Consider the following 21,183-nt stretch of genomic DNA (forward strand, 5'->3'; position numbering starts at 1 on the left):
CTACACTATGTGGGTATTACTGCACTGCACTATGTGGGTATTACTGCCATATGTGGGTATTACTGCCCTCCACTATGTGGGTATTACTGCACTATGTGGGTATTACTGCTCTATGTGGGTATTACTGCACTCTGTGGGTATTACTGCACTGCACTATGTGGGTATTACTGCACTATGTGGGTATTACTGCTCTATGTGGGTATTACTGCACTCTGTGGGTATTACTGCACTATGTGGGTATTACTGCACTATGTGGGTATTACTGCACTATGTGGGTATTACTGCACTATGTGGGTATTACTGCACTATGTGGGTATTACTGCACTTTGTGGGTATTACTGCACTATGTGGGTATTACTGCACTACACTATGTGGGTATTACTGCACTATGTGGGTATTACTGCACTATGTGGGTATTACTGCACTATGTGGGTATTACTGCCCTGTGGGAATTACTGCACTATGTGGGTATTACTGCACTATGTGGGTATTACTGCTCTATGTGGGTATTACTGCACTATGTGGGTATTACTGCACTATGTGGGTATTACTGCCCTGTGTGGGTATTACTGCACTATGTGGGTATTACTGCACTACACTATGTGGGTATTACTGCACTACACTATGTGGGTATTACTGCACTACACTATGTGGGTATTACTGCACTATGTGGGTATTACTGCACTACACTATGTGGGTATTACTGTGGGTATTACTACACTATGTGGGTATTACTGCACTATGTGGGTATTACTGCACTATGTGGGTATTACTGCACTATGTGGGTATTACTGCACTATGTGGGTATTACTGCACTATGTGGGTATTACTGCACTATGTGGGTATTACTGCACTATGTGGGTATTACTGCACTATGTGGGTATTACTGCACTATGTGGGTATTACTGCACTATGTGGATATTACTGCACTATGTGGGTATTACTGCACTATGTGGATATTACTGCACTATGTGGGTATTACTGCACTATGTGGGTATTACTGCACTATGTGGGTATTACTGCACTACACTATGTGGGTATTACTGCACTATGTGGGTATTACTGCACTACACTATGTGGGTATTACTGTGGGTATTACTGCACTACACTATGTGGGTATTACTGCCCTATGTGGGTATTACTGCCTATGTGGGTATTACTGCACTACACTATGTGGGTATTACTGCACTACACTATGTGGGTATTACTGCACTACACTATGTGGGTATTACTACACTATGTGGGTATTACTGCACTATGTGGGTATTACTGCACTATGTGGGTATACTGCCCTACTATGTGGGTATTACTGCACTACACTATGTGGGTATTACTGCCCTACACTATGTGGGTATTACTGCCCTACACTATGTGGGTATTACTGCACTACACTATGTGGGTATTACTGCACTACACTATGTGGGTATTACTGCACTATGTGGGTATTACTGCACTACACTATGTGGGTATTACTGCACTATGTGGGTATTACTGCCCTGTGTGGGTTTTACTGCACTATGTGGATATTACTGCACTACACTATGTGGGTATTACTGCACTATGTGGGTATTACTGCACTATGTGGGTATTACTGCACTATGTGGGTATTACTGCACTATGTGGGTATTACTGCACTATGTGGGTATTACTGCACTACACTATGTGGGTATTACTGCACTGCACTATGTGGGTATTACTGCCATATGTGGGTATTACTGCCCTCCACTATGTGGGTATTACTGCACTATGTGGGTATTACTGCTCTATGTGGGTATTACTGCACTCTGTGGGTATTACTGCACTGCACTATGTGGGTATTACTGCACTATGTGGGTATTACTGCTCTATGTGGGTATTACTGCACTCTGTGGGTATTACTGCACTATGTGGGTATTACTGCACTATGTGGGTATTACTGCACTATGTGGGTATTACTGCACTATGTGGGTATTACTGCACTACATTTACATTACATTTAAGTCATTTAGCAGACGCTCTTATCCAGAGCGACTTACAAATTGGTGCATTCACCTTATGACATCCAGTGGAACAGTAGTGCATCTAAATCTTTTAAGGGGGGTGAGAGGGATTACTTTATCCTATCCTAGTTATTCCTTAAAGAGGTGGGGTTTCAGGTGTCTCCGGAAGGTGGTGATTGACTCCGCTGTCCTGGCGTCGTGAGGGAGTTTGTTCCACCATTGGGGGGCCAGAGCAGCGAACAGTTTTGACTGGGCTGAACGGGAACTGTACTTCCTCAGTGGTAGGGAGGCGAGCAGGCCAGAGGTGGATGAACGCAGTGCCCTTGTTTGGGTGTAGGGCCTGATCAGAGCCTGGAGGTACTGAGGTGCCGTTCCCCTCACAGCTCCGTAGGCAAGCACCATGGTCTTGTAGCGGATGCGAGCTTCAACTGGAAGCCAGTGGAGAGAGCGGAGGAGCGGGGTGACGTGAGAGAACTTGGGAAGGTTGAACACCAGACGGGCTGCGGCGTTCTGGATGAGTTGTAGGGGTTTAATGGCACAGGCAGGGAGCCCAGCCAACAGCGAGTTGCAGTAATCCAGACGGGAGATGACGAGTGCCTGGATTAGGACCTGCGCCGCTTCCTGTGTGAGGCAGGGTCGTACTCTGCGGATGTTGTAGAGCATGAACCTACAGGAACGGGCCACCGCCTTGATGTTAGTTGAGAACGACAGGGTGTTGTCCAGGATCACGCCAAGGTTCTTAGCGCTCTGGGAGGAGGACACAATGGAGTTGTCAACCGTGATGGCGAGATCATGGAACGGGCAGTCCTTCCCCGGGAGGAAGAGCAGCTCCGTCTTGCCGAGGTTCAGCTTGAGGTGGTGATCCTGATCATCAGAAGGGGGAAAGGAGAAGATTAATTGTGTGTCGTCTGCATAGCAATGATAGGAGAGACCATGTGAGGTTATGACAGAGCCAAGTGACTTGGTGTATAGCGAGAATAGGAGAGGGCCTAGAACAGAGCCCTGGGGGACACCAGTGGTGAGAGCACGTGGTGTGGAGACGGATTCTCGCCACGCCACCTGGTAGGAGCGACCTGTCAGGTAGGACGCAATCCAAGCGTGGGCTGCGCCGGAGATGCCCAACTCGGAGAGGGTGGAGAGGAGGATCTGATGGTTCACAGTATCGAAGGCAGCCGATAGGTCTAGAAGGATGAGAGCAGAGGAGAGAGAGTTAGCTTTAGCAGTGCGGAGCGCCTCCGTGATACAGAGAAGAGCAGTCTCAGTTGAATGACTAGTCTTGAAACCTGACTGATTTGGATCAAGAAGGTCATTCTGAGAGAGATAGGGGAGAGCTGGCCAAGGACGGCACGTTCAAGAGTTTTGGAGAGAAAAGAAAGAAGGGATACTGGTCTGTAGTTGTTGACATCGGAGGGATCGAGTGTAGGTTTTTTCAGAAGGGGTGCAACTCTCGCTCTCTTGAAGACGGAAGGGACGTAGCCAGCGGTCAGGGATGAGTTGATGAGCGAGGTGAGGTAGGGGTGAAGGTCTCCGGAAATGGTCTGGAGAAGAGAGGAGGGGATAGGGTCAAGCGGACAGGTTGTTGGGCGGCCGGCCGTCACAAGACGCGAGATTTCATCTGGAGAGAGGGGGGAGAAAGAGGTCAGAGCACAGGGTAGGGCAGTGTGAGCAGAACCAGCGGTGTCGTTTGACTTAGCAAACGAGGATCGGATGTCGTCGACCTTCTTTTCAAAATGGTTGACGAAGTCATCTGCAGAGAGGGAGGAGGGGGGGGGGAGGAGGATTCAGGAGGGAGGAGAAGGTTGCAAAGAGCTTCCTAGGGTTAGAGGCAGATGCTTGGAATTTAGAGTGGTAGAAAGTGGCTTTAGCAGCAGAGAGAGAAGAGGAAAATGTAGAGAGGAGGGAGTGAAAGGATGTCAGGTCCGCAGGGAGGCGGGATTTTCCTCCATTTCCGCTCGGCTGCCCGGAGCCCTGTTCTGTGAGCTCGCAATGAGTCGTTGAGCCACGGAGCGGGAGGGGAGGACCGAGCCGGCCTGGAGGATAGGGGACATAGAGAGTCAAAGGATGCAGAAAGGGAGGAGAGGAGGGTTGAGGAGGCAGAATCAGGAGATAGGTTGGAGAAGGTTTGAGCAGAGGGAAGAGATGATAGGATGGAAGAGGAGAGAGTAGCGGGGAGAGAGAGCGAAGGTTGGGACGGCGCGATACCATCCGAGTAGGGGCAGTGTGGGAAGTGTTGGATGAGAGCGAGAGGGAGAAGGATACAAAGGTAGTGGTCGGAGACTTGGAGGGAGTTGCAATGAGGTTAGTGGAAGAACAGCATCTAGTAAAGATGAGGTCGAGCGTATTTCCTGCCTTGTGAGTAGGGGGAAGGTGAGAGGGTGAGGTCAAAAGAGGAGAGGAGTGGAAAGAAGGAGGCAGAGAGGAATGAGTCAAAGGTAGACGTGGGGAGGTTAAAGTCGCCCAGAACTGTGAGAGGTGAGCCGTCCTCAGGAAAGGAGCTTATCAAGGCATCAAGCTCATTGATGAACTCTCCGAGGGAACCTGGAGGGCGATAAATGATAAGGATGTTAAGCTTGAAAGGGCTGGTAACTGTGACAGCATGGAATTCAAAGGAGGCGATAGACAGATGGGTAAGGGGAGAAAGAGAGAATGACCACTTGGGAGAGATGAGGATCCCGGTGCCACCACCCCGCTGACCAGAAGCTCTCGGGGTGTGCGAGAACACGTGGGCAGACGAAGAGAGAGCAGTAGGAGTAGCAGTGTTGTCTGTGGTGATCCATGTTTCCGTCAGTGCCAAGAAGTCGAGGGACTGGAGGGAGGCATAGGCTGAGATGAACTCTGCCTTGTTGGCCGCAGATCGGCAGTTCCAGAGGCTACCGGAGACCTGGAACTCCACGTGGGTCGTGCGCGCTGGGACCACCAGATTAGGGTGGCCCGACCACGCGATGTGGAGCGTTTGTATGGTCTGTGCAGAGAGGAGAGAACAGGGATAGACAGACACATAGTTGACAGGCTACACAAGAGGCTACGCTAATGCAAAGGAGATTGGAATGACAAGTGGACTACACGTCTCGAGTGTTCAGAAAGTTAAGCTTACGTAGCAAGAATCTTATTGACTAAAATGATTAAAATGATACAGTACTGCTGAAGTAGGCTAGCTGGCAGAGGCTGCGTTGTTGACTATGTAGGCTAGCTGGCAGTGTCTGCGTTGTTGACACTACACTAATCAAGTCGTTCCGTTGAGTGTAATGGTTTCTACTGTGCTACTGTGCTGCTATTCGGGGCTAGCTGGCTAGCTAGCAGTGTTGATTTACGTTACGTTGCGTTAAAAGAACGACAATAGCTGGCTAGCTAACCTAGGAAATCGCTCAAGACTACACAATTATCTTTGATACAAAGACGGCTATGTAGCTAGCTATGTGGCTAGCTACGATCAAACAAATCAAGCCGTTGTACTGTAATGAAATGAAAAATGTGATACTACCTGTGGAGCGAAGCGAAATGCGACCGGATTGTTGAGTGCGGAAGTTCTGTTACGTTAAGGACGACGAATAGCTGGCTAGCTAACCTCGGTAAATTAAGATAATCACTCTAAAACTACACACTCTAAACTACACAATTATCTTGGATACGAAGACAGCAAAGACAACTATGTAGCTAGCTAACACTACACTAATCAAGTCGTTCAGTTGAGTGGAAGTTGTGCTGCTAATCGGTAGACGGTGGACTAGCTAACGGTAGACGTTAGCTAGCTAGCTAGCTGCAGGGCGGTGTAGACTGCGTTAGGACGACGAAATACGATAATTACGCAATTATCTATGATTATCTATGATACAAAGACGGCTATGTAGCTAACTGAGAAGAAAAATTGCTAAGATTAGACAAATCAAACCGTTGTACTATAATGAAATGTAATGAAATGTAATACTACCTGCGGACCGAGTGCAGATGCGACCGCTCGCTCCAACCCGGAAGCGTACTACACTATGTGGGTATTACTGCACTACACTATGTGGGTATTACTGCACTACACTATGTGGGTGTTACTGCACTATGTGGGTATTACTGCACTATGTGGGTATTACTGCACTATGTGGGTATTACTGCACTATGTGGGTATTACTGCCATATGTGGGTATTACTGCCCTGTGTGGGTATTACTGCACTATGTGGGTATTACTGCACTATGTGGGTATTACTGCCCTATGTGGGTATTACTGCACTACACTATGTGGGTATTACTGCACTATGTGGGTGTTACTGCACTACACTATGTGGGTATTACTGCACTATGTGGGTATTCCTGCTCTATGTGGGTATTACTGCACTACACTATGCGGGTATTACTGCACTATGTGGGTATTACTGCACTCTGTGGGTATTACTGCACTATGTGGGTATTACTGCACTATGTGGGTATTACTGCACTATGTGGGTATTACTGCACTATGTGGGTATTACTGCCCTATGTGGGTATTACTGCACTACACTATGTGGGTATTACTGCACTATGTGGGTGTTACTGTACTACACTATGTGGGTATTACTGCACTATGTGGGTATTCCTGCTCTATGTGGGTATTACTGCACTATGTGGGTATTACTGCACTATGTGGGTATTACTGCACTCTGTGGGTATTACTGCACTATGTGGGTATTACTGCACTACAGTATGGGGGTAATACTGCACTATGTGGGTATTACTGCACTATGTGGGTATTACTGCACTTTGTAGGTATTACTGCACTATGTGGGTATTACTGCACTATGTGGGTATTACTGCCCTATGTGGGTATTACTGCACTATGTGGGTATTACTGCTCTATGTGGGTATAACTGCACTTTGTGGGTATTACTGCTATATGTGGGTATTACTGCACTACAGTATACTACTGCACTCTGTGGGTATTACTGCACTATGTGGGTATTACTGCACTATGTGGGTATTACTGCACTTTGTGGGTATTACTGCACTATGTGGATATTACTGCACTTTACTATGTGGGTATTACTGCACTATGTGGGTATTACTGCACTTTACTATGTGGGTATTACTGCACTATGTGGATATTACTGCACTTTACTATGTGGGTATTACTGCACTATGTGGGTATTACTGCACTATGTGGGTAATACTGCACTATGTGGGTAATACTGCACTATGTGGGTATTACTGCACTATGTGGGTAATACTGCACTATGTGGGTAATACTGCACTATGTGGGTAATACTGCACTATGTGGGTATTACTGCACTATGTGGGTATTACTGCACTATGTGGGTAATACTGCACTATGTGGGTATTACTGCACTATGTGGGTATTACTGCACTATGTGGGTATTACTGCACTATGTGGGTATTACTGCACTATGTGGGTAATACTGCACTCCGTGGATATTACTGCTCTATGTGGATATTACTGCCCTATGTGGATATTACTGCACTATGTGGATATTACTGCACTATGTGGGTATTACTGCACTATGTGGGTATTACTGCCCTATGTGGATATTACTGCCCTATGTGGATATTACTGCTCTATGTGGATATTACTGCCCTATGTGGATATTACTGCTCTATGTGGATATTACTGCCCTATGTGGATATTACTGCCCTATGTGGATATTACTGCCCTATGTGGATATTACTGCTCTATGTGGATATTACTGCCCTATGTGGATATTACTGCCCTATGTGGATATTACTGCCCTATGTGGATATTACTGCACTATGTGGGTATTACTGCTCTATGTGGATATTACTGCCCTATGTGGATATTACTGCACTACAGTATGTGGGTATTACTGCTCTATGTGGATATTACTGCTCTATGTGGATATTACTGCCCTATGTGGATATTACTGCCCTATGTGGATATTACTGCACTCCGTGGGTATTACTGCACTATGCAGGAACTGGAAAAACTTTCGTACACGTCAATCTAGATCATCCCAAACATGCTCAAAAGGTGACATGTCTGGTGAGTATGCAGGCCATGGAAGAACTGGGACATTTTCAGCTTCCAGGAATTGTGTACCGATCCCTGTGACGTGGGGCCGTGCATTATCATGCTGAAGCATGAGGTGATGGCGGTTGATGAATAACACGACAATGGGCCTCAGGATCTCATCACGGTATCTCATTCAAACTGCATTCAAACTGCCATCGATAAAATGTGTTTGTGTTTGTTGTCAGTAGCTTATCTCTGCCTATAATAGAACCCCACCAACATCTCTGTTCACAACGTTGACCAATCAGCAAACCGCTCGCCCACACGACGCCATACCCGCTGTCTGCCATCTGCCCGGTACAGTTGAAACTGGGATTCAACCGTGAAGAGCACACTTCTCCAGCTTGCCAGCGGCCATCGGAGGTGAGCATTTGCCCACTGAAGTCGGTTACGACACCAAACTGCAGTCAGGTCAAGACCCTGATGAGGACGTTGAGATTAGATCCATGCTCATCGTCCACACCAGGATGTTGACCTGACTGCAGTCTCGCGTCGTTACCGACTTCAGTGGGCAAATGCTCACCTTTGATGGCTCCTGGCAAGCTTGAGAAGTGTGATCTTCACGGATGAACACAGACGAGCTTCCGTGAGACGGTTTATTTTATTTTTTACTTAATTTCACCTTTATTTAACCAGGTACAGTAGGCCAGTTGAGAACAAGTTCTCATTTACAACTGTGAACTGGCCAAGATAAAGCAAAACAGTCCGACAAAAACAACAACACAGAGTTACACATAAACAAACGTACAGTTACACTGAAAAATCTATGTACAGTGTGTGCAAATGTAGAAGATCAGGGAGGTAAGGCAATAAATAGGCCATAGAGGCAAAATAATTACAATTTAGCATTAACACTGGAGTGATGGATGTGCAGATGATGATGTGCAAGTAGAGATACTGGGGTGCAAAATAACAAAAAGATAAATAACAATATGGGGATGAGGTAGTTGGGTGGGCTATTTACAGATTGGCTGTGTACAGGGATCGGTAAACTGCTCTGACAGCTGATGCTTAAAGTCAAAGAGGGAGATATAAAAAAAAATCTGCTGGAAGTGGTGGTTGAGGGCCAGTAGGAGGCGCTCTTTCCTCTGGTCTACAAAAATATTATAATGTCCCAGAGCAGTGATTGGGACGTTGCCTGTGAAAAGTGCCGTCTTTCAGATGGGAAGTTAAACAGTGTCCTGACGAGTGTTAACCCCGGTGTCCTGGCTAATTCCCAATCTGGTCCTCATACCATCACGACCACCTAATCATCCCCAGTTTACAATTGTCTCATTCATCCCCCTCCTCCTCTCCCCTGTAACTATTCCCCAGGTCGTTGCTGTAAATGAGAATGTGTCTTCAGTCAACTTACTTGGTTAAATAAGGGATACTAAAATAAATATATCAATTCAGAAGCTCAAAAACCCCATCAGAAGAATCAATTTGATTTTAGCTCAAAGTTTAGAAGAAAAAAAATACAACTAAACAAAGTTATAATGGTCTTTTATTTTATTTGTGTTTGTTTTGCAGTCAAAGATAATAGTTTCAGTATCGTTTTAGTTTTCCAAATGTTTTTCATTGTCATTTATATTTCAGTTTCCAATTTTTGTGTTTTATTTTTGTTTCAGTTTTTGTTTACTTTAATAACCTTGATGGACTATACACTGATTTAGTCATTATTGAGGAGGAGAATATCAGTAACATAATTGAGAAACCATTCAGATTCCCTCTCTGCTCTCACTTCCCCTCAGGCATTACCGTACATGCTAACTAGACTGGGCGCGTGCGTCAATGTGTTCACCATGGTGAGCATGTTGATTTTGTCCATCTACACCAGACGAGATCCAGACACGCAGGTTGAATTATCAAAACGAACTCTGAACCAACTATACTCATATAGGGGACAGGTCGAAACACATGAAACATTCATGGCCATTTAGCTAGCTAGCTTTTTTATGTATTTTTATTTGACCTTTATTTAACCAGGCAAATCAGTTAAGAACAAATTCTTATTTTCAATGACGGCCTAGGAACAGTGGGTTAACTGGTCTAGGAACAGTGGGTTAACTGGTCTAGGAACAGTGGGTTAACTGCCTGTTCAGGTTGCTGTTTCTAGCTAATTTGTTCTGGGATTTAAACATCGGGTTGTTATTTTACCTAAGTCTTTTTTTATGGATATTTGTAGAATTTTCACCCATTTTGAGTCACACAAAATCGTGTTTTCTCTACTCTGATAATTAATCCAAAATAAAAGGGGACACCTAGTTAGTTAGTTTCTTCTTCTGTGGACTTTATATGGCGGTTGGCAACAAACTTTAAGGTGCATTACCACCACCAACTGGACTGGAGTGTGGACCTCAGTTCATCTTTTAATCACCCACGTGGGTATATGCTCCTAAAAACCAATGAGGAGATGGGAGAGGCGGGACTTGCAGGGCGTGACACGTCAAAAATAGAACCAGTTCTATTTTAGCGTCAGATAACGCAGATGCTCGTTGACGCTCGCAAGCAGTACGGATGAAATGATTGAGTGACATGTAATTGTAAATTAATTGTGCAATGCTGGCGCGCGTAACACGAACAGATTGATCAACATGTTAGATGACCTGCCCTAACATTTCTAAATCATTCTGACGTGTTTTCATGTGTCCTGTTGTTCAAGCAGGAATCTAGATTCAAAACTAAAACTATATAAGGAAAATGACTTGTCAATTCCAGTGTTACACAAACAGGTACTACTATTGTTGTCTGTGGAGTGGATTAGCGACCTGATACTGTTGCATTTTGGGACATGTGATGTAATTTTGTTACGCGTTAATCTCAGTAGCTAAACAAGGGTCTGTTTGTTAGGTCGGGTGGCAACACTACCGGCAACTCAAACTGCACCCTGTTCCCTATACAGCGGACTACTTTTGACCAAGGCCCTGGTCAAAAGGTAGTGCAATACGGTGGCATTTGGGATGGAGTCAGTGGCCTTTCTTCAATCTCATGGGCCACCACCCCCGTTGGTTGCTTTAGTGAGGTCATATTGCTTGGCTTGTCATAATTGGCTCTTGTTGAGGAGAGGTTGACCATCTTTAGCGACGCCGTGGCGGAGGGCAGTCATTTTGCTGGGTGGTCGTGTGAGACTCCAGACCCAAACTAGACGTTTAGACGACTGACCTTTAAGCCGGAGAAAGAAGACGTTTCTGCCGGACAGAAGCCTTTGTAATGATTTAAGTCGACTGGAATTCCCTCCATTCACAAGTCTAGTCTAATGTTATTATAATCATGTCTGTCCTAATAGAACCGCCACAGGAGTGACAACCAGGTGAACAACCGGAAGGTCACGGTGCTCATCGATGGAGAGTAAGTTCATGAGATCTACTATTGGTTTCTAACAGTACATAATGAACACAACTCATTATGGCACACTGGTTGTGTGTGTGTGGTCACAGATGTTTGCCCCTCCCTGCTCCCTGTCCCCCACCCTGCTCTCTCCACCGTCCTCCACCCAAATCCATTTCCACAGCAAATGTGTGAGTGCCTCAGGCAGGGACAGTTGGGCAACATGCCCTCTTTTCAGGGGGGCAACAGGAAGCAGTTGCAGGCAACAGGAAGTGCTTGTTTTCATCCTGTTGATCTTTCTCCTGACTTACAGACAGTCACAGAGAGGAGTTGAAAAGAAAATAAGCCGTACACAGATTTGACCCCTCCGTACATTTTCTTCCTGATCCTAAAAAATAGAGGGATGGATGTCTACTGTCTTTAAAAACTTGAAACTTGAAATACTCTTTTTTTCTACCCCTCTCTCTCTCCCTCCCTCCCCCACCCCAACCCACCCACCCACTATCTCTCGCTCTCTCTCTCTCTCTCTCTCTCTCTCTCTCTCTCTGTGTCTCTCTGTCTCTCTCTCTCTCTCTCTCTCTCTCTCTCTCTCTCTGTCTCTCGGTCTCTCTCTCTCTCTGTCTCTCTGTCTCTGTCTCTCTCTCTCTCTCTCTCTCTGTCTCTCTCTCTCTCTCTCTCTCTAGACTACGGAGTGAAAAATGGATGGATGTTCATGTGGGTGACATCATCAAACTTGGAAATAACCAGTTTGTCACGGTGAGAACAGAACACTGAACCAGCCTTACTGTGTGTTCATTACGACATACCGTTTCAGGTCTTAAACATCCAATACCTCGTTATTAGTATATTTCAGCTGCTATGATTCTGGCATAAGAGACCATGGTGATAGACTGGGTGTAAAACAGGTGCCTATATTCAGTGTCTTTAATAGTCAGTGAATCTGACTATGTGAATCTCTCCCTCTGTGATTTCAAGGCAGACCTGCTGCTGCTCTCTAGTAGTGAACCTCTCAACATTGTCTACATAGAGACTGCTGAACTGGACGGGTCAGTGTGTGTCTGTGTCTGTGTCTGTGTCTGTGTGTCGGTTTGTTTGTTCATCTACTGTACAAAGACTGTGTCTATTTCATACTCATGCCTCTCCTGCTCCTATCGTCCTCGTCCTCCTCCTCCTCCTCCTCCTCTCTTCCTATCTTCCTCTCCTCCTCCTCCTATCATCCTCTCCTCCTCCTCCTCCTCCTCCCCCTCCTCCTATCATCCTCTCCTCCTATCATCCTCTCCTCCTCCTCCTCCTCCTCCTCCTCTTCTCCTCTCCTCCTCCTCCTATCATCCTCTCCTCCTCCTCCTCCTCCTCCCCCTCCTCCTATCATCCTCTCCTCCTATCATCCTCTCCTCCTCCTCCTCCTCCTCCTCCTCCTCTTCTCCTCTCCTCCTCATCCTATCCTCCTCCTCCCCCTCCCCCTCCTATCATCCTCTCCTCCTCCTCTCTTCTCTCTCCTCCTCATCCTCTCCTCCTATCATCCCCTCCTCCTCCTCCTCCTCCTCCTCCTATCATCCTCTCCTCCTCCTCCTCCTCCTCTTCTCCTCTCCTCCTCCTCCTATCCTCCTCCTCCCCCTCCCCCTCCTATCATCTTCTCCTCTCCTCCTCCTATCCTCCTCCTCCCCCTCCTCCCCCTCCTATCATCTTCTCCTCTCCTCCTCCTCCTCCTTTCATTCTCTTCTCCTCTTCTCCTCCTCCTCCTCTCCTCTTCCTATCTTCCTCTCCACCTCCTCGTCTCCTCTTCTCCTCCTCCTCTCCTCCAGCAAGTGAAATTAGGAGGCTACAGACTGCACAGAACAAATGGTTCTTCTATTGTAGTCATGCACAATGCTCTTGGTTGGTCATCCATCAACAAGATCATTGAAAAAAAACATGCTTATTGTATTTCATAATATACACCATTTAAAATGGCCAAACTCTATTCACAACAGTATTCAGTTGGTAAGAGACAGACATTCAGTCAATCCTAGAAATAGGTTAAGTAACATTTTGATTCAGAGCAATTGTTACGGTTTTCTTCCGTAGAAAATTCTTCTTTGGGGCGGCGATATTCTCCAGGCTGATCCCAGGGTCCTTCTCTGAACAATTCATCCTCCCATGTCCATTCCTCTCTTTGTTGCTTCTGCTGTCGCTGCCTGTCACCACGCTGCTTGGTCCTGGTGTGGTGGGTGATTCTGTTACGGTTTTCTTCCGTCGAAAGAGAGTCGGACCAAAATGCAGCGTGGTTACTTCGATACATCTTTAATAGACGAAAAAACACGAACAAATACAAAAACAAAAAAAAACAGAAATGTGAAAACCTATACAGCCTATCTGGTGACGACAAACACAGAGACAGGAACAATCACCCACGAAATACTCAAAGAATATGGCTGCCTAAATATGGTTCCCAATCAGAGACAACGATAATCACCTGACTCTGATTGAGAACCGCCTCAGGCAGCCATAGACTATGCTAGACACCCCACAAAAACCCCATGACAAAAACGCACCACAATAACCCATGTCAGACCCTGGCCTGACCAAATAAATGAAGACAAACATACATTACTTCGACCAGGGCGTGACAGCAATAAAGAAATTGAATAATTTATCTGAGCGAACCAGAAACCTTTCAATATATCAATTCAAACAATACTTTAGAACCGTTTAAAAAATAATAAATTGGAAGGCTGTGTGGACTATGGTAGGTGGAGGAATCAATCTATAATTTCAGACTGTTAGAGTATTTATCTGGTCAAAATGTCAGTCCATTATGTCTGTTTGTAACAGTGTGTTATATGTGAAAATGTGATCGAAATTATATATTGTAGATTAGTCCAAATGAGGACTAAAATAGATCCTAATACAATCAAATCTCCTCCTCCTCCTCCTCCTCCTCCTCTTCCTCTCAGTGAGACTAATTTGAAAGTGAAGCAAGCTGTGACGGTGACAGGAGACATGGGGGACAACATTCATAACCTGGCTTTGTTCAGCGGTGAGTCTCCCACAGGGAGGTGGTTGGCCACTACATACTTCTAATAAAATACAGGTTATTTCCCGTTGGAAATATATATCGTTATGAACAACTAACCCGCACACTGACTCTGTACCGGTACCCCCTGTATATAGCCTCCACACTGACTCGGTACTGGTGCCCCCTGTATATAACCTCCACACTGACTCGGTACCGGTGCCCCTGTATATAGCCTCCACACTGACTCGGTACCGGTGCCCCTGTATATAGCCTCCACATTGACTCTGTACCGGTACCCCCTGTATATAGCCTCCACACTGACTCGGTACCGGTGCCCCTGTATATAGCCTCCACATTGACTCTGTACCGGTACCCCCTGTATATAGCCTCCACACTGACTCTGTACCGGTACCCCCTGTATATAGTCTCCACATTGACTCTGTACCGGTGCCCCTGTATATAGCCTCCACATTGACCCTGTATCGGTACCCCCTGTATATAACCTCCACACTGACTCTGTACCGGTACCCCCTGTATATAGTCTCCACATTGACTCTGTATCGGTACCCCCTGTATATAACCTCCACACTGACTCGGTACCGGTACCCCCTGTATATAGCCTCCACACTGACTCTGTACCGGTACCCCCTGTATATAGCCTCCACACTGACTCTGTACCGGTGCCCCCTGTATATAACCTCCACACTGACTCGGTACTGGTACCCCCTGTATATAGCCTCCACACTGACTCTGTACCGGTACCCCCTGTATATAGCCTCCACACTGACTCGGTACCGGTGCCCCTGTATATAGCCTCCACACTGACTCGGTACTGGTGCCCCCTGTATATAATCTCCACATTGACTCTGTACCGGTACCCCCTGTATATAGCCTCCACACTGACTCGGTACCGGTGCCCCTGTATATAGCCTCCACATTGACCCTGTACCGGTACCCCCTGTATATAGCCTCCACACTGACTCGGTACTGGTGCCCCCTGTATATAGCCTCCACACTGACTCGGTACTGGTGCCCCCTGTATATAACCTCCACACTGACTCTGTACCGGTACCCCCTGTATATAGCCTCCACACTGACTCTGTACCGGTACCCCCTGTATATAGCCTCCACACTGACTCGGTACCGGTACCCACTGTATATAGCCTCCACACTGACTCCGTACCGGTGCCCCCTGCATATAGCCTCCACACTGACTCAGTACCGGTACCCCCTGTATATAGCCTCCACACTGACTTGGTACCGGTACCCCCTGTATATAGCCTCCACACTGATTCAGTACTGGTGCCCCCTGTATATAGCCTCCACACTGACTCGGTACCGGTACCCACTGTATATAGCCTCCACACTGACTCGGTACCGGTGCCCCCTGTATATAGCCTATACACTGACTCTGTACCAGTACCCCCTGTATATAGCCTCCACACTGACTCGGTACCGGTGCCCCCTGTATATAGCCTCCACATTGACTCTGTACCGGTACCCCCTGTATATAGCCTCCACACTGACTCGGTGCCGGTGCCCCCTGTATATAGCCTCCACACTGACTCTGTACCAGTACCCCCCCTGTATATAGCCTCCACACTGACTCGGTACCAGTACCCCCTGTATATAGCCTCCACACTGACTCTGTACCAGTACCCCCTGTATATAGCCTCCACACTGACTCTGTACCAGTACCCCCCCCCCCTGTATATAGCCTCCACACTGACTCGGTACCAGTACCCCCTGTATATATCCTCCACACTGACTCTGTACCAGTACCCCCTGTATATAGCCTCCACACTGACTCTGTACCAGTACCCCCTGTATATAGCCTCCACACTGACTCGGTACCAGTACCCCCTGTATATAGCCTCCACACTGACTCTGTACCAGTACCCCCTGTATATAGCCTCCACACTGACTCGGTACCGGTGCCCCCTGTATATAACCTCCACACTGACTCTGTACCGGTACCCCCTGTATATAGCCTCCACACTGACTCCGTACCGGTACCCCCTGTATATAGCCTCCACACTGACTCGGTACCGGTACCCCCTGTATATAACCTCCACACTGACTCTGTACTGGTACCCCTGTATATAACCTCCACACTGACTCCGTACCCCCTGTAAATAGCCTCCACACTGACTCTGTACTGGTACCCCCTGTATATAGCCTCCACACTGACTCTGTACCAGTACTCCCTGTATATAGCCTCCACACTGACTCTGTACCGGTGCCCCCTGTATATAACCTCCACACTGACTCTGTACCGGTGCCCCCTGTATATAACCTCCACACTGACTCGGTACCGGTGCCCCTGTATATAGCCTCCACACTGACTCGGTACCGGTGCCCCTGTATATAGCCTCCACATTGACTCTGTACCGGTACCCCCTGTATATAGCCTCCACACTGACTCGGTACCGGTGCCCCTGTATATAGCCTCCACATTGACTCTGTACCGGTACCCCCAGTATATAGCCTCCACACTGACTCTGTACCGGTACCCCCTGTATATAGTCTCCACATTGACTCTGTACCGGTGCCCCTGTATATAGCCTCCACATTGACCCTGTATCGGTACCCCCTGTATATAACCTCCACACTGACTCTGTACCGGTACCCCCTGTATATAGTCTCCACATTGACTCTGTATCGGTACCCCCTGTATATAACCTCCACACTGACTCGGTACCGGTACCCCCTGTATATAGCCTCCACACTGACTCTGTACCGGTACCCCCTGTATATAGCCTCCACACTGACTCTGTACCGGTGCCCCCTGTATATAACCTCCACACTGACTCGGTACCGGTACCCCCTGTATATAGCCTCCACACTGACTCTGTACCGGTACCCCCTGTATATAGCCTCCACACTGACTCTGTACCGGTACCCCCTGTATATAGCCTCCACACTGACTCGGTACCGGTGCCCCTGTATATAGCCTCCACACTGACTCTGTACCGGTACCCCCTGTATATAGCCTCCACACTGACTCTGTACCGGTGCCCCCTGTATATAACCTCCACACTGACTCGGTACTGGTACCCCCTGTATATAGCCTCCACACTGACTCTGTACTGGTACCCCCTGTATATAGCCTCCACACTGACTCTGTACCGGTACCCCCTGTATATAGCCTCCACACTGACTCGGTACCGGTGCCCCTGTATATAGCCTCCACACTGACTCGGTACTGGTGCCCCCTGTATATAATCTCCACATTGACTCTGTACCGGTACCCCCTGTATATAGCCTCCACACTGACTCGGTACCGGTGCCCCTGTATATAGCCTCCACATTGACCCTGTACCGGTACCCCCTGTATATAGCCTCCACACTGACTCGGTACTGGTGCCCCCTGTATATAGCCTCCACACTGACTCGGTACTGGTGCCCCCTGTATATAACCTCCACACTGACTCTGTACCGGTACCCCCTGTATATAGCCTCCACACTGACTCTGTACCGGTACCCCCTGTATATAGCCTCCACACTGACTCGGTACCGGTACCCACTGTATATAGCCTCCACACTGACTCCGTATCTGGTGCCCCCTGCATATAGCCTCCACACTGACTCAGTACCGGTACCCCTGTATATAGCCTCCACACTGACTTGGTACCGGTACCCCTGTATATAGCCTCCACACTGATTCAGTACTGGTGCCCCTGTATATAGCCTCCACACTGACTCGGTACCGGTACCCCCTGTATATAGCCTCCACACTGACTCGGTACCGTGCCCCTGTATATAGCCTATACACTGACTCTGTACCGGTACCCCTGTATATAGCCTCCACACTGACTCGGTACCGGTGCCCCCTGTATATAGCCTCCACATTGACTCTGTACCGGTACCCCCTGTATATAGCCTCCACACTGACTCGGTACCGGTGCCCCCTGTATATAGCCTCCACATTGACTCTGTACCGGTACCCCCTGTATATAGCCTCCACACTGACTCGGTGCCGGTGCCCCCTGTATATAGCCTCCACACTGACTCTGTACCAGTACCCCCCCTGTATATAGCCTCCACACTGACTCGGTACCAGTACCCCCTGTATATAGCCTCCACACTGACTCTGTACCAGTACCCCTGTATATAGCCTCCACACTGACTCTGTACCAGTACCCCCTGTATATAGCCTCCACACTGACTCGGTACCAGTACCCCTGTATATATCCTCCACACTGACTCTGTACCAGTACCCCTGTATATAGCCTCCACACTGACTCTGTACCAGTACCCCTGTATATAGCCTCCACACTGACTCGGTACCAGTACCCCCTGTATATAGCCTCCACACTGACTCTGTACCAGTACCCCTGTATATAGCCTCCACACTGACTCGGTACCGGTGCCCCTGTATATAACCTCCACACTGACTCTGTACCGGTACCCCCTGTATATAGCCTCCACACTGACTCCGTACCGGTACCCCCTGTATATAGCCTCCACACTGACTCGGTACCGGTACCCCCTGTATATAACCTCCACACTGACTCTGTACTGGTACCCCTGTATATAACCTCCACACTGACTCCGTACCCCCTGTAAATAGCCTCCACACTGACTCTGTACTGGTACCCCCTGTATATAGCCTCCACACTGACTCTGTACCAGTACTCCCTGTATATAGCCTCCACACTGACTCGGTACCGGTGCCCCTGTATATAGCCTCCACATTGACTCTGTACCGGTACCCCCTGTATATAGCCTCCACACTGACTCTGTACCGGTACCCCCTGTATATAGTCTCCACATTGACTCTGTACCGGTGCCCCTGTATATAGCCTCCACATTGACCCTGTATCGGTACCCCCTGTATATAACCTCCACACTGACTCTGTACTGGTACCCCCTGTATATAGTCTCCACATTGACTCTGTATCGGTACCCCCTGTATATAACCTCCACACTGACTCGGTACCGGTACCCCCTGTATATAGCCTCCACACTGACTCTGTACCGGTACCCCCTGTATATAGCCTCCACACTGACTCTGTACCGGTGCCCCCTGTATATAACCTCCACACTGACTCGGTACCGGTACCCCCTGTATATAGCCTCCACACTGACTCTGTACCGGTACCCCCTGTATATAGCCTCCACACTGACTCCGTACCGGTACCCCCTGTATATAGCCTCCACACTGACTCGGTACCGGTGCCCCTGTATATAGCCTCCACATTGACCCTGTACCGGTACCCCCTGTATATAGCCTCCACACTGACTCGGTACTGGTGCCCCCTGTATATAGCCTCCACACTGACTCGGTACTGGTGCCCCCTGTATATAACCTCCACACTGACTCTGTACCGGTACCCCCTGTATATAGCCTCCACACTGACTCTGTACCGGTACCCCCTGTATATAGCCTCCACACTGACTCGGTACCGGTACCCACTGTATATAGCCTCCACACTGACTCCGTACCGGTGCCCCCTGCATATAGCCTCCACACTGACTCAGTACCGGTACCCCCTGTATATAGCCTCCACACTGACTTGGTACCGGTACCCCCTGTATATAGCCTCCACACTGATTCAGTACTGGTGCCCCCTGTATATAGCCTCCACACTGACTCGGTACCGGTACCCCCTGTATATAGCCTCCACACTGACTCGGTACCGGTGCCCCCTGTATATAGCCTATACACTGACTCTGTACCGGTACCCCCTGTATATAGCCTCCACACTGACTCGGTACCGGTGCCCCCTGTATATAGCCTCCACATTGACTCTGTACCGGTACCCCCTGTATATAGCCTCCACACTGACTCGGTACCGGTGCCCCCTGTATATAGCCTCCACATTGACTCTGTACCGGTACCCCCTGTATATAGCCTCCACACTGACTCGGTGCCGGTGCCCCCTGTATATAGCCTCCACACTGACTCTGTACCAGTACCCCCCCTGTATATAGCCTCCACACTGACTCGGTACCAGTACCCCCTGTATATAGCCTCCACACTGACTCTGTACCAGTACCCCCTGTATATAGCCTCCACACTGACTCTGTACCAGTACCCCCTGTATATAGCCTCCACACTGACTCGGTACCAGTACCCCCTGTATATATCCTCCACACTGACTCTGTACCAGTACCCCCTGTATATAGCCTCCACACTGACTCTGTACCAGTACCCCTGTATATAGCCTCCACACTGACTCGGTACCAGTACCCCCTGTATATAGCCTCCACACTGACTCTGTACCAGTACCCCCTGTATATAGCCTCCACACTGACTCGGTACCGGTGCCCCCTGTATATAACCTCCACACTGACTCTGTACCGGTACCCCCTGTATATAGCCTCCACACTGACTCCGTACCGGTACCCCCTGTATATAGCCTCCACACTGACTCCGTACCGGTACCCCCTGTATATAACCTCCACACTGACTCTGTACTGGTACCCCTGTATATAACCTCCACACTGACTCCGTACCCCCTGTAAATAGCCTCCACACTGACTCTGTACTGGTACCCCCTGTATATAGCCTCCACACTGACTCTGTACCAGTACTCCCTGTATATAGCCTCCACACTGACTCGGTACCGGTGCCCCTGTATATAGCCTCCACATTGACTCTGTACCGGTACCCCCTGTATATAGCCTCCACACTGACTCTGTACCGGTACCCCCTGTATATAGTCTCCACATTGACTCAGTACCGGTGCCCCTGTATATAGCCTCCACATTGACCCTGTATCGGTACCCCCTGTATATAACCTCCACACTGACTCTGTACTGGTACCCCCTGTATATAGTCTCCACATTGACTCTGTATCGGTACCCCCTGTATATAACCTCCACACTGACTCGGTACCGGTACCCCCTGTATATAGCCTCCACACTGACTCTGTACCGGTACCCC

The 21,183-nt window shown here is 48.3% G+C and overlaps 1 protein-coding gene across 1 annotated transcript in view; it reads left to right on the forward strand.

The window, feature by feature from the left end:
* Nucleotides 1-21,183, forward strand: part of LOC115124456 (probable phospholipid-transporting ATPase IM) — a 131,863-nt gene that overhangs the window by 41,405 nt on the left and 69,275 nt on the right. Inside the window, exons 6-9 of the mRNA XM_065011370.1 lie at nucleotides 11,256-11,317; nucleotides 11,980-12,052; nucleotides 12,272-12,342; nucleotides 14,230-14,312. Coding sequence (XP_064867442.1) covers nucleotides 11,256-11,317; nucleotides 11,980-12,052; nucleotides 12,272-12,342; nucleotides 14,230-14,312 — 289 coding nt within the window. The remainder of the gene's footprint in view (nucleotides 1-11,255; nucleotides 11,318-11,979; nucleotides 12,053-12,271; nucleotides 12,343-14,229; nucleotides 14,313-21,183) is intronic.

The sequence above is a fragment of the Oncorhynchus nerka genome, linkage group LG27, assembly GCF_034236695.1.
Source record: "Oncorhynchus nerka isolate Pitt River linkage group LG27, Oner_Uvic_2.0, whole genome shotgun sequence".
Classification (NCBI taxonomy): domain Eukaryota; kingdom Metazoa; phylum Chordata; class Actinopteri; order Salmoniformes; family Salmonidae; genus Oncorhynchus; species Oncorhynchus nerka.